Here is a 17,146-nt window from a genome sequence, read left to right as displayed (position 1 = left end):
CTCCGGAAAATAGTCTGCAAAGGTGGGATAATATTGTAAAGCAGGATTAGCCGCAGTAACCAAAGGTGTGGCCCAGGCTGGGGCATTTCCAATCAGGTTGGAAGTCAGGAATCCGACTTTAGCCCTATCAGTGTCGTATGCCCTTGGCCAGAAGGTGTAATAGACTGTACAGGGGTCCAGAAACCAGTTAAGTTTCTGAGGGGACACATCATATTTTCCAAAGGAAAAGGTTAGGGGTGGGAGGTTGCCTCTCTGATCTTCCCGGGTTGCCAGAAAATGTCGTAAGTTTCTGTTTTCCGTCTGTAGGTTCTGCATTTCAAGGGAGAGACCCTGCACAGCAGCAACCAACTCTAGATATAGTTCCAAACTGGTAATTCTTCTTGGCCGTTGCAAGCTCTCAAAACCTTCAACTTCTGGTTTAGCGTCCTCACCTGGTGTGCTTGGTGATGCTTCTGGAGATCTCCCCTTCTTCTTTTTCTCCTTTTTCTCTCTGGCAGTCTGTCAGCCGGTGTTCAGATATGGTCTAGCCCTGTTGGAGGCCACTGTGCTTGGTTGGATAAACAACCCAAGCAAAGTGGACTTTCCGGCAGGCAGCCCGTGTGGGGAAAAAGCCTTAAAGGCACAAAAAAAACAAGCCCTGAATCCTTCTTGTGAGTGGTGCAGTAGGTGTAGATCCGGCAAGCAACAGGCATAGGAGCAGGACGAACACACAGCGAAACAGAGCGGAGAGGCAAGGGTGAGGCAGAAGGGGAGAGGACAGAACAAGGCTGGGAGGGCCAGAATGGCTGCAGAATAAATTGTAGGCATGCGGGCGGGAAGGAATGGAGAGCACTGAAGCGAACAAGCGTCATACCCTGCGTCCGGTGGAAAAGGCTTGCAATGCAGTGAGATGCTACTCGGAAGCTCCAATAAACGGGAGGCAGCCATATTGGAAAACAACTAGACCACTAGTTGTTCTTTGCGCTCTGACCGTGATGGAACCATCCCCGATACGAAACGCCAGCGTCTCCACATGCTCCAGCGGCACAGCATGACAAATATGCAGATGGGGAGCCGGATGCCTTACCTCAGCAACAGAGCTAAAGAGGGGCGAGGCAGGGTCAGGGAAACGAAGGACTAGGTGCTTGTTTCCTGATCGTGATGGAGTCGGCCAGTGGGAGCGGGGGGAGGGACCAGGGTATGGGGAGAGCTGGGGAGGAAAGCGGGCTGCAGGCCCAACAAAGCAGCGTTTGCGGGGGCACAATTAATCAAAATAAATGCTTTTCAGGCGCAATACGCACACAGGGGAGCCGGATGCCTTACCTCAGCCACGGAGCTAAAGAGTCGAATGTATAGAACATATAGAATTAATTATATCAATTATATATATAGAACATATGTAATTGACAACAGTAGTGGTGATAGAGGGGAAATCAAAAAATTGGCGTTTGGGAATGTTGGGGTAAAGTAGGTGCACACGTGTATACTGATAGACCCAGGGACCCCGACAGGCAAAAAGTAGGTATGGTCTAATATTTTAAGGAGGAAGAGGAGTTTAAAAAGGCAAGGTCATCAGATAATGGCCCTCATTACAAGTCAGGCGGTGGACCATGGTGCTATTAGCACCATGGTCCATGCCGGATTCCGCCATGGTGGATGGAGGAATTACCGACCCATTCCAAGGTGAGTGGGGCGGTAATTCCCCATTCACCATGGCCCCTTCCCCATTCCCATTTTTCCCCATAGGGCATAATGGGGATGGGGAAGGCGCTAATTACGGCACCGTAAATTACGGTGCCGTAATTAGCACCAAGGTTGATTAGCGCCTTGGACTTTAACGCCTGCAAAAAGCAGGCGTTAAAGTGTGAATCAGGCGTTAAGGGTTAACGGCGCTGACGGCGCCGTTAAACCCTTAACGCCTGGCTTGTAATGAGGGCCAATGTTTCCATATGTACAGCAGAGTTGGTGGCAGTGAATATGGCAGTGGTTAGAGCTATGGAGAAACGGCTGGCAACAGTAGTGGTATTTGTGGACTCACTGAGTGCGGTACAAGCCATAAAGGAATGGAATGGTGCCAGAAAAGATATAGGGCCTCATTACGACCTTGGCGCTGACGGAATAAAGGGGGCCAGTACGGGACTGGCCTCATTCATTCCATTAGGGCCGATTACGAGGTTCCCTTTGCGGGACCCGGACCAGACTTCTGGTAAAACCAGACGTCTTTTCCGGGTCCCGCGAGGGGAAGAGGGAGGTAACAACGGGACACTTGTAATGTGCCCGTTGTTACCTCCATCCCCATTCCCATTGAGCCCTCTGGGTGCTCAAATGGGAATGGGGAATGGTTCCTTCAAGGAGGAATTACTGGGTCCTCCTATGTCAGAATGACACGGTTATTCCTCATTGCAGGAACCCGGTAATGGAGCCCAGTTTGGAGGCAGCCATGGAGCTAATAGCTCCATGGCTACCTCCAAACTCGTAATGAGGCCCATAGTGTTGAGTATGGACAACAGCTGGAGAAATGCTTAGCAGGAGGGATGGGGATTGAGTTGGCATAGATCCCCATTAATTGTGGGATATAGGGAAACGTGCTGGTGGACTGGGCTGCGTATGAGGCCACGACCAGGGTGGTATTGGATATCGAGATCTCCTTAAGTGTGTCTGATGCTCAGGTGGCGGTGAAAGGCAGAGTTAAGGGGGAATGGCAAAGCAGATGGGATACGAGCAGGAAGGAAACTATATTGAATCGGCTAAGAGTGGCCCATGCAGGTTTGAAATGATGGTAGTTTAAGATGGATAGAGTCCCTTTTGCGAATTGTGAGGTGCGTGGAAGCCCGGAAACAGTGGATCACTATAGGATGGGACACAAAAAGTTTAGACTGCAGATGGATTTGCTAATAGCCAGGTTGAGTCGCATCGGAGTATCAGATGTAAGGAAGGGTCTTTTTCAACTCCCCCTCCCCCTATATTCCAGTCCAACTATACACACTACACTCACACCGAGGCTGACCATGTACCCCTGGCCAGGGTGCCGGACCGCCTCGGGGCGACCCATGCATGTGCAGCTTATACTGGGTAGGCCGAACTATAACTCCATTTTGTATTAGGCCTGGAGTTTGTAGTGTATTTTGGGGGACTGCTCACTTTCACAGTGAAGGGTATTTCTAACTTGCTTCACCTCAAAACCGGGGCCGGGGATAGGCAGTGCTGGTTCCTCCTTCAGTATGTTAGGGAGACGGGGAAGTGGGAGGAGATTTAGTAGAGGTGTGTGGCTGACAAGGGTGACTAACGGCGCACATCTCTCAAGATGTAAATCGCTGGCTCGGGTGCTTGAGGAGCCATCCCAAGAAGAAGAAGATTCTGTGTTCAGTCTCCAGCACTGAGACAAGACCAACTTTGCCGAAGCGCTGCTCTGGGCTCGGTCCTACCCCAAAGGGATCAGTCCAGCTGAAAGTGGTAGACCACATCCCTTGTGCACGAGACCACAAGCAATGGCAGGCGTATTTTGGGATCATTGGGTATCGCCAGCGAGGTCACCTTAGATGTCTAGGCCCAGCAGGCTTGGGACCCATGCCTGGGCTTACCCATACCACTCGGGGTGAGGTAAGCAACACAGAAGGTTGGTGACTGCTGAGGAGACGCGGCTTGGCAGTTTGGGCTAGCCTGCTCCGATTAGTGGCAGTGCCAATGCTGATGTGCACATAGTTCGGCCTGCAATGGGTCAGGCGGGCTGAAAAACCAAGGAGTGGAAGGTATGCCAGTCCTTAAGATAAATGACTAAATCTTGCACCCCTCACATTTTTTGGTTTTAGTTGCTGGAGCGACACAGGACATCCACCACTTTTGAACGCTTCCATCCCTTGCTGCCCAGGGCCAGGCTCTCGTGCAAGCAGCACGCGTTTGCAATGCACACAGCAAATGCACGGTGGCGCTGGGCCACACTCATCATGAGTGCGCACATTTCAAAAGCAGTGCAACCGCTCGCTGGGACCCTGAGAGTGTTTTCTTTCCTGGGTGACTGGAGCTGGGGAAAGCGCGGCGTGGGTGTGCCCCGGGAGGCGGTAGGTGGGGGGCAACTCAGTGGCATCTGTGCTCGGGGAGGCCCGTGTGTGTGCACCGAGGTGTGGCATCAAGAAGGCCCGCATTCTACTGCACCTCAGAAAGGAGAGGCAGTTTGAAAGGAACCGACAAGAAACACTGGTTGCATCATGAAGAGGCCGGGGAGGGGAGCATGTGAAGTAAACACTGAAACACGAGAGCCGCGTGGGGGGGGAGGAAAAGTTGCATTGTCATGGAGGGGCGGGGAGAGCAGCCGTGGGGAGCGATTAAAGTCCGGGAGGAAGACACCCCAAAGAACCATAGCGTCTGTGGCCACCTTCCTCTCGTCTACAGGGGCCTCCTCGCAGCCAGCTTTCCCCCGCCCCCGTGCGGTTACACCCTAGGAGTCCGCGACAGAGGCGCGTGCAATGGCCACCAAGAAGGTGATAGCAGTGTTCGGGGCGACAGGTAAGTGCAGAAGGCACCTCCCAGGGACTCGGGCCAGAGAGCCAGCGTCAGGGAACTCAGAAGTCCATTCTATCCGCGGGGCGGTGCTAGTCCAGTCCCAGATACTGCTTTGCATTCTGGAACTTGTAGTCCTCGGTTTATACTGGGGAATGCCTTTGCCTTTATGCAGAGAAAGAATCAGGACTGGACTGGCATCTTCTGAATGCCATGTGGCATGTATGTAAACAGCAGGAGTGACGTGCGTCACAGTGCTCAGGTGAAGGGAAGTGGCGGCGTGCATGTAGACAGCGGGAGTGACCTGCGTCACACTGCTCAGGTGAAGGGTAGAAAGCGGGAGTGACCTGCGTCACAGTGCTCAGGTGAAGGGAAGTGGCGGCGTGCATGTAGACAGCGGGAGTGACCTGCGTCACAGTGCTCAGGTGAAGGGAAGTGGCGGCGTGCATGTAGACAGCGGGAGTGACCTGCGTCACACTGCTCAGGTGAAGGGTAGAAAGCGGGAGTGACCTGCGTCACAGTGCTCAGGTGAAGGGAAGTGGCGGCGTGCATGTAGACAGCGGGAGTGACCTGCGTCACAGTGCTCAGGTGAAGGGTAGAAAGCGGGAGTGACCTGCGTCACAGTGCTCAGGTGAAGGGAAGTGGCGGCGTGCATGTAGACAGCGGGAGTGACCTGCGTCACAGTGCTCAGGTGAAGGGAAGTGGCGGCGTGCATGTAGACAGCGGGAGTGACCTGCGTCACACTGCTCAGGTGAAGGGTAGAAAGCGGGAGTGACCTGCGTCACAGTGCTCAGGTGAAGGGAAGTGGCGGCGTGCATGTAGACAGCGGGAGTGTCCTGCGTCACAGTGCTCAGGTGAAGGGAAGTGGCGGCTTGCATGTAGATAGCGGGAGTGACCTGCGTCACACTGCTCAGGTGAAGGGTAGAAAGCGGGAGTGACCTGCGTCACAGTGCTCAGGTGAAGGGAAGTGGCGGCGTGCATGTAGACAGCGGGAGTGATCTGCGTCCCAGTGCTCAGGTGAAGGGAAGTGGCGGCGTGCATGTAGACAGCGGGAGTGACCTGCGTCACAGTGCTCAGGTGAAGGGTAGAAAGCGGGAGTGACCTGCGTCACAGTGCTCAGGTGAAGGGAAGTGGGGGCGTGCATGTAGACAGCGGTAGTGACCTGCGTCACAGTGCTCAGGTGAAGGGAAGTGGCGGCGTGCATGTAGACAGCGGGAGTGACCTGCGTCACACTGCTCAGGTGAAGGGTAGAAAGCGGGAGTGACCTGCGTCACAGTGCTCAGGTGAAGGGAAGTGGCGGCGTGCATGTAGACAGCGGGAGTGACCTGCGTCACAATGCTCAGGTGAAGGGAAGTGGCGGCGTGCATGTAGACAGCGGGAGTGACCTGCGTCACAGTGCTCAGGTGAAGGGAAGTGGCGGCGTGCATGTAGACAGCGGGAGTGACCTGCGTCACACTGCTCAGGTGAAGGGTAGAAAGCGGGAGTGACCTGCGTCACAGTGCTCAGGTGAAGGGAAGTGGCGGCGTGCATGTAGACAGCGGGAGTGACCTGCGTCACACTGCTCAGGTGAAGGGTAGAAAGCGGGAGTGACCTGCGTCACAGTGCTCAGGTGAAGGGAAGTGGCGGCGTGCATGTAGACAGCGGGAGTGACCTGCGTCACAGTGCTCAGGTGAAGGGAAGTGGCGGCGTGCATGTAGACAGCGGGAGTGACTTGCGTCACAATGCTCAGGTGAAGGGAAGTGGCGGCGTGCATGTAGACAGCGGGAGTGACCTGCGTCACAGTGCTCAGGTGAAGGGAAGTGGCGGCGTGCATGTAGACAGCGGGAGTGACCTGCGTCACACTGCTCAGGTGAAGGGTAGAAAGCGGGAGTGACCTGCGTCACAGTGCTCAGGTGAAGGGAAGTGGCGGCGTGCATGTAGACAGCGGGAGTGACCTGCGTCACACTGCTCAGGTGAAGGGTAGAAAGCGGGAGTGACCTGCGTCACAGTGCTCAGGTGAAGGGAAGTGGCGGCGTGCATGTAGACAGTGGGAGTGACCTGCGTCACAGTGCTCAGGTGAAGGGAAGTGGCGGCGTGCATGCAGACAGCGGGAGTGACCTGCGTCACAGTGCTGAGGTGAAGGGAAGTGGCGGCGTGCATGTAGACAGCGGGAGTGACCTGCGTCACAGTGCTCAGGTGAAGGGAAGTGGCGGCGTGCATGTAGACAGCGGGAGTGACCTGCGTCACAGTGCTCAGGTGAAGGGAAGTGGCGGCGTGCATGTAGACAGCGGGAGTGACCTGCGTCACAGTGCTCAGGTGAAGGGAAGTGGCGGCGTGCATGTAGACAGCGGGAGTGACCTGCGTCACAGTGCTCAGGTGAAGGGAAGTGGCGGCGTGCATGTAGACAGCGGGAGTGACCTGCGTCACACTGCTCAGGTGAAGGGTAGAAAGCGGGAGTGACCTGCGTCACAGTGCTCAGGTGAAAGGAAGTGGCGGCGTGCATGTAGACAGCGGGAGTGACCTGCGTCACAGTGCTCAGGTGAAGGGAAGTGGCGGCGTGCATGTAGACAGCGGGAGTGACCTGCGTCACAGTGCTCAGGTGAAGGGAAGTGGCGGCGTGCATGTAGACAGCGGGAGTGACCTGCGTCACAGTGCTCAGGTGAAGGGAAGTGGCGGCGTGCATGTAGACAGCGGGAGTGACCTGCGTCACACTGCTCAGGTGAAGGGTAGAAAGCGGGAGTGACCTGCGTCACAGTGTTCAGGTGAAGGGAAGTGGCGGCGTGCATGTAGACAGCGGGAGTGACCTGCGTCACAGTGCTCAGGTGAAGGGAAGTGGCGGCGTGCATGTAGACAGCGGGAGTGACCTGCGTCACAGTGCTCAGGTGAAGGGAAGTGGCGGCGTGCATGTAGACAGCGGGAGTGACCTGCGTCACAGTGCTGAGGTGAAGGGAAGTGGCGGCGTGCATGTAGACAGCGGGAGTGACCTGCGTCACAGTGCTCAGGTGAAGGGAAGTGGCGGCGTGCATGTAGACAGCGGGAGTGACCTGCGTCACAGTGCTCAGGTGAAGGGAAGTGGCGGCGTGCATGTAGACAGCGGGAGGGAAGTGGCGGCGTGCATGTAGACAGCGGGAGTGTAGAAAGCAGCAGTGACCTGTGTCACAGTGCTCAGGTGAAGGGAAGTGGCGGCGTGCATGTAGACAGCGGGAGTGACCTGCGTCACACTGCTCAGGTGAAGGGTAGAAAGCGGGAGTGACCTGCGTCACAGTGCTCAGGTGAAGGGAAGTGGCGGCGTGCATGTAGACAGCGGGAGTGACCTGCGTCACACTGCTCAGGTGAAGGGTAGAAAGCGGGAGTGACCTGCGTCACAGTGCTCAGGTGAAGGGAAGTGGCGGTGTGCATGTAGACAGCGGGAGTGACCTGCGTCACAGTGCTCAGGTGAAGGGTAGAAAGCGGGAGTGACCTGCGTCACAGTGCTCAGGTGAAGGGAAGTGGCGGCGTGCATGTAGACAGCGGGAGTGACCTGCGTCACAGTGCTCAGGTGAAGGGAAGTGGCGGCGTGCATGTAGACAGCGGGAGTGACCTGCGTCACACTGCTCAGGTGAAGGGTAGAAAGCGGGAGTGACCTGCGTCACAGTGCTCAGGTGAAGGGAAGTGGCGGCGTGCATGTAGACAGCGGGAGTGACCTGCGTCACAGTGCTCAGGTGAAGGGAAGTGGCGGCTTGCATGTAGACAGCGGGAGTGACCTGCGTCACACTGCTCAGGTGAAGGGTAGAAAGCGGGAGTGACCTGCGTCACAGTGCTCAGGTGAAGGGAAGTGGCGGCGTGCATGTAGACAGCGGGAGTGATCTGCGTCCCAGTGCTCAGGTGAAGGGAAGTGGCGGCGTGCATGTAGACAGCGGGAGTGACCTGCGTCACACTGCTCAGGTGAAGGGTAGAAAGCGGGAGTGACCTGCGTCACAGTGCTCAGGTGAAGGGAAGTGGGGGCGTGCATGTAGACAGCGGTAGTGACCTGCGTCACAGTGCTCAGGTGAAGGGAAGTGGCGGCGTGCATGTAGGCAGCGGGAGTGACCTGCGTCACACTGCTCAGGTGAAGGGTAGAAAGCGGGAGTGACCTGCGTCACAGTGCTCAGGTGAAGGGAAGTGGCGGCGTGCATGTAGACAGCGGGAGTGACCTGCGTCACAATGCTCAGGTGAAGGGAAGTGGCGGCGTGCATGTAGACAGCGGGAGTGACCTGCGTCACAGTGCTCAGGTGAAGGGAAGTGGCGGCGTGCATGTAGACAGCGGGAGTGACCTGCGTCACACTGCTCAGGTGAAGGGTAGAAAGCGGGAGTGACCTGCGTCACAGTGCTCAGGTGAAGGGAAGTGGCGGCGTGCATGTAGACAGCGGGAGTGACCTGTGTCACACTGCTCAGGTGAAGGGTAGAAAGCGGGAGTGACCTGCGTCACAGTGCTCAGGTGAAGGGAAGTGGCGGCGTGCATGTAGACAGCGGGAGTGACCTGCGTCACAGTGCTCAGGTGAAGGGAAGTGGCGGCGTGCATGTAGACAGCGGGAGTGACTTGCGTCACAATGCTCAGGTGAAGGGAAGTGGCGGCGTGCATGTAGACAGCGGGAGTGACCTGCGTCACAGTGCTCAGGTGAAGGGAAGTGGCGGCGTGCATGTAGACAGCGGGAGTGACCTGCGTCACACTGCTCAGGTGAAGGGTAGAAAGCGGGAGTGACCTGCGTCACAGTGCTCAGGTGAAGGGAAGTGGTGGCGTGCATGTAGACAGCGGGAGTGACCTGCGTCACACTGCTCAGGTGAAGGGTAGAAAGCGGGAGTGACCTGCGTCACAGTGCTCAGGTGAAGGGAAGTGGTGGCGTGCATGTAGACAGTGGGAGTGACCTGCGTCACAGTGCTCAGGTGAAGGGAAATGGCGGCGTGCATGCAGACAGCGGGAGTGACCTGCGTCACAGTGCTGAGGTGAAGGGAAGTGGCGGCGTGCATGTAGACAGCGGGAGTGACCTGCGTCACAGTGCTCAGGTGAAGGGAAGTGGCGGCGTGCATGTAGACAGCGGGAGTGACCTGCGTCACAGTGCTCAGGTGAAGGGAAGTGGCGGCGTGCATGTAGACAGCGGGAGTGACCTGCGTCACAGTGCTCAGGTGAAGGGAAGTGGCGGCGTGCATGTAGACAGCGGGAGTGACCTGCGTCACAGTGCTCAGGTGAAGGGAAGTGGCGGCGTGCATGTAGACAGCGGGAGTGACCTGCGTCACAGTGCTCAGGTGAAGGGAAGTGGCGGCGTGCATGTAGACAGCGGGAGTGACCTGCGTCACACTGCTCAGGTGAAGGGTAGAAAGCGGGAGTGACCTGCGTCACAGTGCTCAGGTGAAGGGAAGTGGCGGCGTGCATGTAGACAGCGGGAGTGACCTGCGTCACAGTGCTCAGGTGAAGGGAAGTAGCGGCGTGCATGTAGACAGCGGGAGTGACCTGCGTCACAGTGCTCAGGTGAAGGGAAGTGGCGGCGTGCATGTAGACAGCGGGAGTGACCTCCGTCACAGTGCTGAGGTGAAGGGAAGTGGCGGCGTGCATGTAGACAGCGGGAGTGACCTGCGTCACAGTGCTCAGGTGAAGGGAAGTGGCGGCGTGCATGTAGACAGCGGGAGTGACCTGCGTCACAGTGCTCAGGTGAAGGGAAGTGGCGGCGTGCATGTAGACAGCGGGAGGGAAGTGGCGGCGTGCATGTAGACAGCGGGAGTGTAGAAAGCGGGAGTGACCTGCGTCACAGTGCTCAGGTGAAGGGAAGTGGCGGCGTGCATGTAGACAGCGGGAGTGACCTGCGTCACACTGCTCAGGTGAAGGGTAGAAAGCGGGAGTGACCTGCGTCACAGTGCTCAGGTGAAGGGAAGTGGCAGCGTGCATGTAGACAGCGGGAGTGACCTGCGTCACAGTGCTCAGGTGAAGGGAAGTGGCGGCGTGCATGTAGACAGCGGGAGTGACCTGCGTCACACTGCTCAGGTGAAGGGTAGAAAGCGGGAGTGACCTGCGTCACAGTGCTCAGGTGAAGGGAAGTGGCGGCGTGCATGTAGACAGCGGGAGTGACCTGCGTCACAGTGCTCAGGTGAAGGGTAGAAAGCGGGAGTGACCTGCGTCACAGTGCTCAGGTGAAGGGAAGTGGCGGCGTGCATGTAGACAGCGGGAGTGACCTGCGTCACAGTGCTCAGGTGAAGGGAAGTGGCGGCGTGCATGTAGACAGCGGGAGTGACCTGCGTCACACTGCTCAGGTGAAGGGTAGAAAGCGGGAGTGACCTGCGTCACAGTGCTCAGGTGAAGGGAAGTGGCAGCGTGCATGTAGACAGCGGGAGTGACCTGCGTCACAGTGCTCAGGTGAAGGGAAGTGGCGGCTTGCATGTAGACAGCGGGAGTGACCTGCGTCACACTGCTCAGGTGAAGGGTAGAAAGCGGGAGTGACCTGCGTCACAGTGCTCAGGTGAAGGGAAGTGGCGGCGTGCATGTAGACAGCGGGAGTGATCTGCGTCCCAGTGCTCAGGTGAAGGGAAGTGGCGGCGTGCATGTAGACAGCGGGAGTGACCTGCGTCACAGTGCTCAGGTGAAGGGTAGAAAGCGGGAGTGACCTGCGTCACAGTGCTCAGGTGAAGGGAAGTGGGGGCGTGCATGTAGACAGCGGTAGTGACCTGCGTCACAGTGCTCAGGTGAAGGGAAGTGGCGGCGTGCATGTAGACAGCGGGAGTGACCTGCGTCACACTGCTCAGGTGAAGGGTAGAAAGCGGGAGTGACCTGCGTCAAAGTGCTCAGGTGAAGGGAAGTGGCGGCGTGCATGTAGACAGCGGGAGTGACCTGCGTCACAATGCTCAGGTGAAGGGAAGTGGCGGCGTGCATGTAGACAGCGGGAGTGACCTGCGTCACAGTGCTCAGGTGAAGGGAAGTGGCAGCGTGCATGTAGACAGCGGGAGTGACCTGTGTCACACTGCTCAGGTGAAGGGTAGAAAGCGGGAGTGACCTGCGTCACAGTGCTCAGGTGAAGGGAAGTGGCGGCGTGCATGTAGACAGCGGGAGTGACCTGCGTCACACTGCTCAGGTGAAGGGTAGAAAGCGGGAGTGACCTGCGTCACAGTGCTCAGGTGAAGGGAAGTGGCGGCGTGCATGTAGACAGCGGGAGTGACCTGCGTCACAGTGCTCAGGTGAAGGGAAGTGGCGGCGTGCATGTAGACAGCGGGAGTGACTTGCGTCACAATGCTCAGGTGAAGGGAAGTGGCGGCGTGCATGTAGACAGCGGGAGTGACCTGCGTCACAGTGCTCAGGTGAAGGGAAGTGGCGGCGTGCATGTAGACAGCGGGAGTGACCTGCGTCACACTGCTCAGGTGAAGGGTAGAAAGCGGGAGTGACCTGCGTCACAGTGCTCAGGTGAAGGGAAGTGGCGGCGTGCATGTAGACAGCGGGAGTGACCTGCGTCACACTGCTCAGGTGAAGGGTAGAAAGCGGGAGTGACCTGCGTCACAGTGCTCAGGTGAAGGGAAGTGGCGGCGTGCATGTAGACAGTGGGAGTGACCTGCGTCACAGTGCTCAGGTGAAGGGAAGTGGCGGCGTGCATGCAGACAGCGGGAGTGACCTGCGTCACAGTGCTGAGGTGAAGGGAAGTGGCGGCGTGCATGTAGACAGCGGGAGTGACCTGCGTCACAGTGCTCAGGTGAAGGGAAGTGGCGGCGTGCATGTAGACAGCGGGAGTGACCTGCGTCACAGTGCTCAGGTGAAGGGAAGTGGCGGCGTGCATGTAGACAGCGGGAGTGACCTGCGTCACAGTGCTCAGGTGAAGGGAAGTGGCGGCGTGCATGTAGACAGCGGGAGTGACCTGCGTCACAGTGCTCAGGTGAAGGGAAGTGGCGGCGTGCATGTAGACAGCGGGAGTGACCTGCGTCACACTGCTCAGGTGAAGGGTAGAAAGCGGGAGTGACCTGCGTCACAGTGCTCAGGTGAAAGGAAGTGGCGGCGTGCATGTAGACAGCGGGAGTGACCTGCGTCACAGTGCTCAGGTGAAGGGAAGTGGCGGCGTGCATGTAGACAGCGGGAGTGACCTGCGTCACAGTGCTCAGGTGAAGGGAAGTGGCGGCGTGCATGTAGACAGCGGGAGTGACCTGCGTCACAGTGCTGAGGTGAAGGGAAGTGGCGGCGTGCATGTAGACAGCGGGAGTGACCTGCGTCACAGTGCTCAGGTGAAGGGAAGTGGCGGCGTGCATGTAGACAGCGGGAGTGACCTGCGTCACAGTGCTCAGGTGAAGGGAAGTGGCGGCGTGCATGTAGACAGCGGGAGGGAAGTGGCGGCGTGTATGTAGACAGCGGGAGTGACCTGCGTCACAGTGCTCAGGTGAAGGGAAGTGGCGGCGTGCATGTAGACAGCGGGAGTGACCTGCGTCACAGTGCTCAGGTGAAGGGAAGTGGCGGCGTGCATGTAGATAGCGGGAGTGACCTGCGTCACAGTGCTGAGGTGAAGGGAAGTGGCGGCGTGCATGTAGACAGCGGGAGTGACCTGCGTCACAGTGCTCAGGTGAAGGGAAGTGGCGGCGTGCATGTAGACAGCGGGAGTGACCTGCGTCACAGTGCTCAGGTGAAGGGAAGTGGCGGCGTGCATGTAGACAGCGGGAGTGACCTGCGTCACACTGCTCAGGTGAAGGGTAGAAAGCGGGAGTGACCTGCGTCACAGTGCTCAGGTGAAGGGAAGTGGCGGCGTGCATGTAGACAGCGGGAGTGACCTCCGTCACAGTGCTGAGGTGAAGGGAAGTGGCGGCGTGCATGTAGACAGCGGGAGTGACCTGCGTCACAGTGCTCAGGTGAAGGGAAGTGGCGGCGTGCATGTAGACAGCGGGAGTGACCTGCGTCACAGTGCTCAGGTGAAGGGAAGTGGCGGCGTGCATGTAGACAGCGGGAGGGAAGTGGCGGCGTGCATGTAGACAGCGGGAGTGTAGAAAGCGGGAGTGACCTGCGTCACAGTGCTCAGGTGAAGGGAAGTGGCGGCGTGCATGTAGACAGCGGGAGTGACCTGCGTCACACTGCTCAGGTGAAGGGTAGAAAGCGGGAGTGACCTGCGTCACAGTGCTCAGGTGAAGGGAAGTGGCAGCGTGCATGTAGACAGCGGGAGTGACCTGCGTCACAGTGCTCAGGTGAAGGGAAGTGGCGGCGTGCATGTAGACAGCGGGAGTGACCTGCGTCACACTGCTCAGGTGAAGGGTAGAAAGCGGGAGTGACCTGCGTCACAGTGCTCAGGTGAAGGGAAGTGGCGGCGTGCATGTAGACAGCGGGAGTGACCTGCGTCACAGTGCTCAGGTGAAGGGTAGAAAGCGGGAGTGACCTGCGTCACAGTGCTCAGGTGAAGGGAAGTGGCGGCGTGCATGTAGACAGCGGGAGTGACCTGCGTCACAGTGCTCAGGTGAAGGGAAGTGGCGGCGTGCATGTAGACAGCGGGAGTGACCTGCGTCACACTGCTCAGGTGAAGGGTAGAAAGCGGGAGTGACCTGCGTCACAGTGCTCAGGTGAAGGGAAGTGGCAGCGTGCATGTAGACAGCGGGAGTGACCTGCGTCACAGTGCTCAGGTGAAGGGAAGTGGCGGCTTGCATGTAGACAGCGGGAGTGACCTGCGTCACACTGCTCAGGTGAAGGGTAGAAAGCGGGAGTGACCTGCGTCACAGTGCTCAGGTGAAGGGAAGTGGCGGCGTGCATGTAGACAGCGGGAGTGATCTGCGTCCCAGTGCTCAGGTGAAGGGAAGTGGCGGCGTGCATGTAGACAGCGGGAGTGACCTGCGTCACAGTGCTCAGGTGAAGGGTAGAAAGCGGGAGTGACCTGCGTCACAGTGCTCAGGTGAAGGGAAGTGGGGGCGTGCATGTAGACAGCGGTAGTGACCTGCGTCACAGTGCTCAGGTGAAGGGAAGTGGCGGCGTGCATGTAGACAGCGGGAGTGACCTGCGTCACACTGCTCAGGTGAAGGGTAGAAAGCGGGAGTGACCTGCGTCAAAGTGCTCAGGTGAAGGGAAGTGGCGGCGTGCATGTAGACAGCGGGAGTGACCTGCGTCACAATGCTCAGGTGAAGGGAAGTGGCGGCGTGCATGTAGACAGCGGGAGTGACCTGCGTCACAGTGCTCAGGTGAAGGGAAGTGGCAGCGTGCATGTAGACAGCGGGAGTGACCTGTGTCACACTGCTCAGGTGAAGGGTAGAAAGCGGGAGTGACCTGCGTCACAGTGCTCAGGTGAAGGGAAGTGGCGGCGTGCATGTAGACAGCGGGAGTGACCTGCGTCACACTGCTCAGGTGAAGGGTAGAAAGCGGGAGTGACCTGCGTCACAGTGCTCAGGTGAAGGGAAGTGGCGGCGTGCATGTAGACAGCGGGAGTGACCTGCGTCACAGTGCTCAGGTGAAGGGAAGTGGCGGCGTGCATGTAGACAGCGGGAGTGACTTGCGTCACAATGCTCAGGTGAAGGGAAGTGGCGGCGTGCATGTAGACAGCGGGAGTGACCTGCGTCACAGTGCTCAGGTGAAGGGAAGTGGCGGCGTGCATGTAGACAGCGGGAGTGACCTGCGTCACACTGCTCAGGTGAAGGGTAGAAAGCGGGAGTGACCTGCGTCACAGTGCTCAGGTGAAGGGAAGTGGCGGCGTGCATGTAGACAGCGGGAGTGACCTGCGTCACACTGCTCAGGTGAAGGGTAGAAAGCGGGAGTGACCTGCGTCACAGTGCTCAGGTGAAGGGAAGTGGCGGCGTGCATGTAGACAGTGGGAGTGACCTGCGTCACAGTGCTCAGGTGAAGGGAAGTGGCGGCGTGCATGCAGACAGCGGGAGTGACCTGCGTCACAGTGCTGAGGTGAAGGGAAGTGGCGGCGTGCATGTAGACAGCGGGAGTGACCTGCGTCACAGTGCTCAGGTGAAGGGAAGTGGCGGCGTGCATGTAGACAGCGGGAGTGACCTGCGTCACAGTGCTCAGGTGAAGGGAAGTGGCGGCGTGCATGTAGACAGCGGGAGTGACCTGCGTCACAGTGCTCAGGTGAAGGGAAGTGGCGGCGTGCATGTAGACAGCGGGAGTGACCTGCGTCACAGTGCTCAGGTGAAGGGAAGTGGCGGCGTGCATGTAGACAGCGGGAGTGACCTGCGTCACACTGCTCAGGTGAAGGGTAGAAAGCGGGAGTGACCTGCGTCACAGTGCTCAGGTGAAAGGAAGTGGCGGCGTGCATGTAGACAGCGGGAGTGACCTGCGTCACAGTGCTCAGGTGAAGGGAAGTGGCGGCGTGCATGTAGACAGCGGGAGTGACCTGCGTCACAGTGCTCAGGTGAAGGGAAGTGGCGGCGTGCATGTAGACAGCGGGAGTGACCTGCGTCACAGTGCTGAGGTGAAGGGAAGTGGCGGCGTGCATGTAGACAGCGGGAGTGACCTGCGTCACAGTGCTCAGGTGAAGGGAAGTGGCGGCGTGCATGTAGACAGCGGGAGTGACCTGCGTCACAGTGCTCAGGTGAAGGGAAGTGGCGGCGTGCATGTAGACAGCGGGAGGGAAGTGGCGGCGTGCATGTAGACAGCGGGAGTGACCTGCGTCACAGTGCTCAGGTGAAGGGAAGTGGCGGCGTGCATGTAGACAGCGGGAGTGACCTGCGTCACAGTGCTCAGGTGAAGGGAAGTGGCGGCGTGCATGTAGATAGCGGGAGTGACCTGCGTCACAGTGCTGAGGTGAAGGGAAGTGGCGGCGTGCATGTAGACAGCGGGAGTGACCTGCGTCACAGTGCTCAGGTGAAGGGAAGTGGCGGCGTGCATGTAGACAGCGGGAGTGACCTGCGTCACAGTGCTCAGGTGAAGGGAAGTGGCGGCGTGCATGTAGACAGCGGGAGTGACCTGCGTCACACTGCTCAGGTGAAGGGTAGAAAGCGGGAGTGACCTGCGTCACAGTGCTCAGGTGAAGGGAAGTGGCGGCGTGCATGTAGACAGCGGGAGTGACCTGCGTCACAGTGCTCAGGTGAAGGGAAGTGGCGGCGTGCATGTAGACAGCGGGAGTGTAGAAAGCGGGAGTGACCTGCGTCACAGTGCTCAGGTGAAGGGAAGTGGCGGCGTGCATGTAGACAGCGGGAGTGACCTGCGTCACACTGCTCAGGTGAAGGGTAGAAAGCGGGAGTGACCTGCGTCACAGTGCTCAGGTGAAAGGAAGTGGCGGCGTGCATGTAGACAGCGGGAGTGACCTGCGTCACAGTGCTCAGGTGAAGGGAAGTGGCGGCGTGCATGTAGACAGCGGGAGTGACCTGCGTCACAGTGCTCAGGTGAAGGGAAGTGGCGGCGTGCATGTAGACAGCAGGAGTGACCTGCGTCACAGTGCTGAGGTGAAGGGAAGTGGCGGCGTGCATGTAGACAGCGGGAGTGACCTGCGTCACAGTGCTCAGGTGAAGGGAAGTGGCGGCGTGCATGTAGACAGCGGGAGTGACCTGCGTCACAGTGCTCAGGTGAAGGGAAGTGGCGGCGTGCATGTAGACAGCGGGAGGGAAGTGCCGGCGTGCATGTAGACAGCGGGAGTGACCTGCGTCACAGTGCTCAGGTGAAGGGAAGTGGCGGCGTGCATGTAGACAGCGGGAGTGACCTGCGTCACAGTGCTCAGGTGAAGGGAAGTGGCGGCGTGCATGTAGATAGCGGGAGTGACCTGCGTCACAGTGCTGAGGTGAAGGGAAATGGCGGCGT

The 17,146-nt window shown here is 58.4% G+C and overlaps 1 protein-coding gene across 1 annotated transcript in view; it reads left to right on the top strand.

The window, feature by feature from the left end:
* Positions 1-4,249: 4,249 nt before the first annotated feature.
* Positions 4,250-17,146, top strand: part of LOC138521780 (nmrA-like family domain-containing protein 1) — a 71,458-nt gene continuing 58,561 nt past the window's right edge. Inside the window, exon 1 of the mRNA XM_069634854.1 lies at positions 4,250-4,482. Within this exon, the coding sequence (XP_069490955.1) occupies positions 4,443-4,482 (40 nt within the window). The 5' untranslated portion in view covers positions 4,250-4,442. The remainder of the gene's footprint in view (positions 4,483-17,146) is intronic.

The sequence above is a fragment of the Ambystoma mexicanum genome, chromosome 13, assembly GCF_040938575.1.
Source record: "Ambystoma mexicanum isolate Mex_15411 chromosome 13, UKY_AmexF1_1, whole genome shotgun sequence".
NCBI lineage: Eukaryota > Metazoa > Chordata > Amphibia > Caudata > Ambystomatidae > Ambystoma > Ambystoma mexicanum.
Note: the sequence above shows the minus strand (reverse complement) of the source record. Positions and strands in the feature narration are given on the sequence as shown.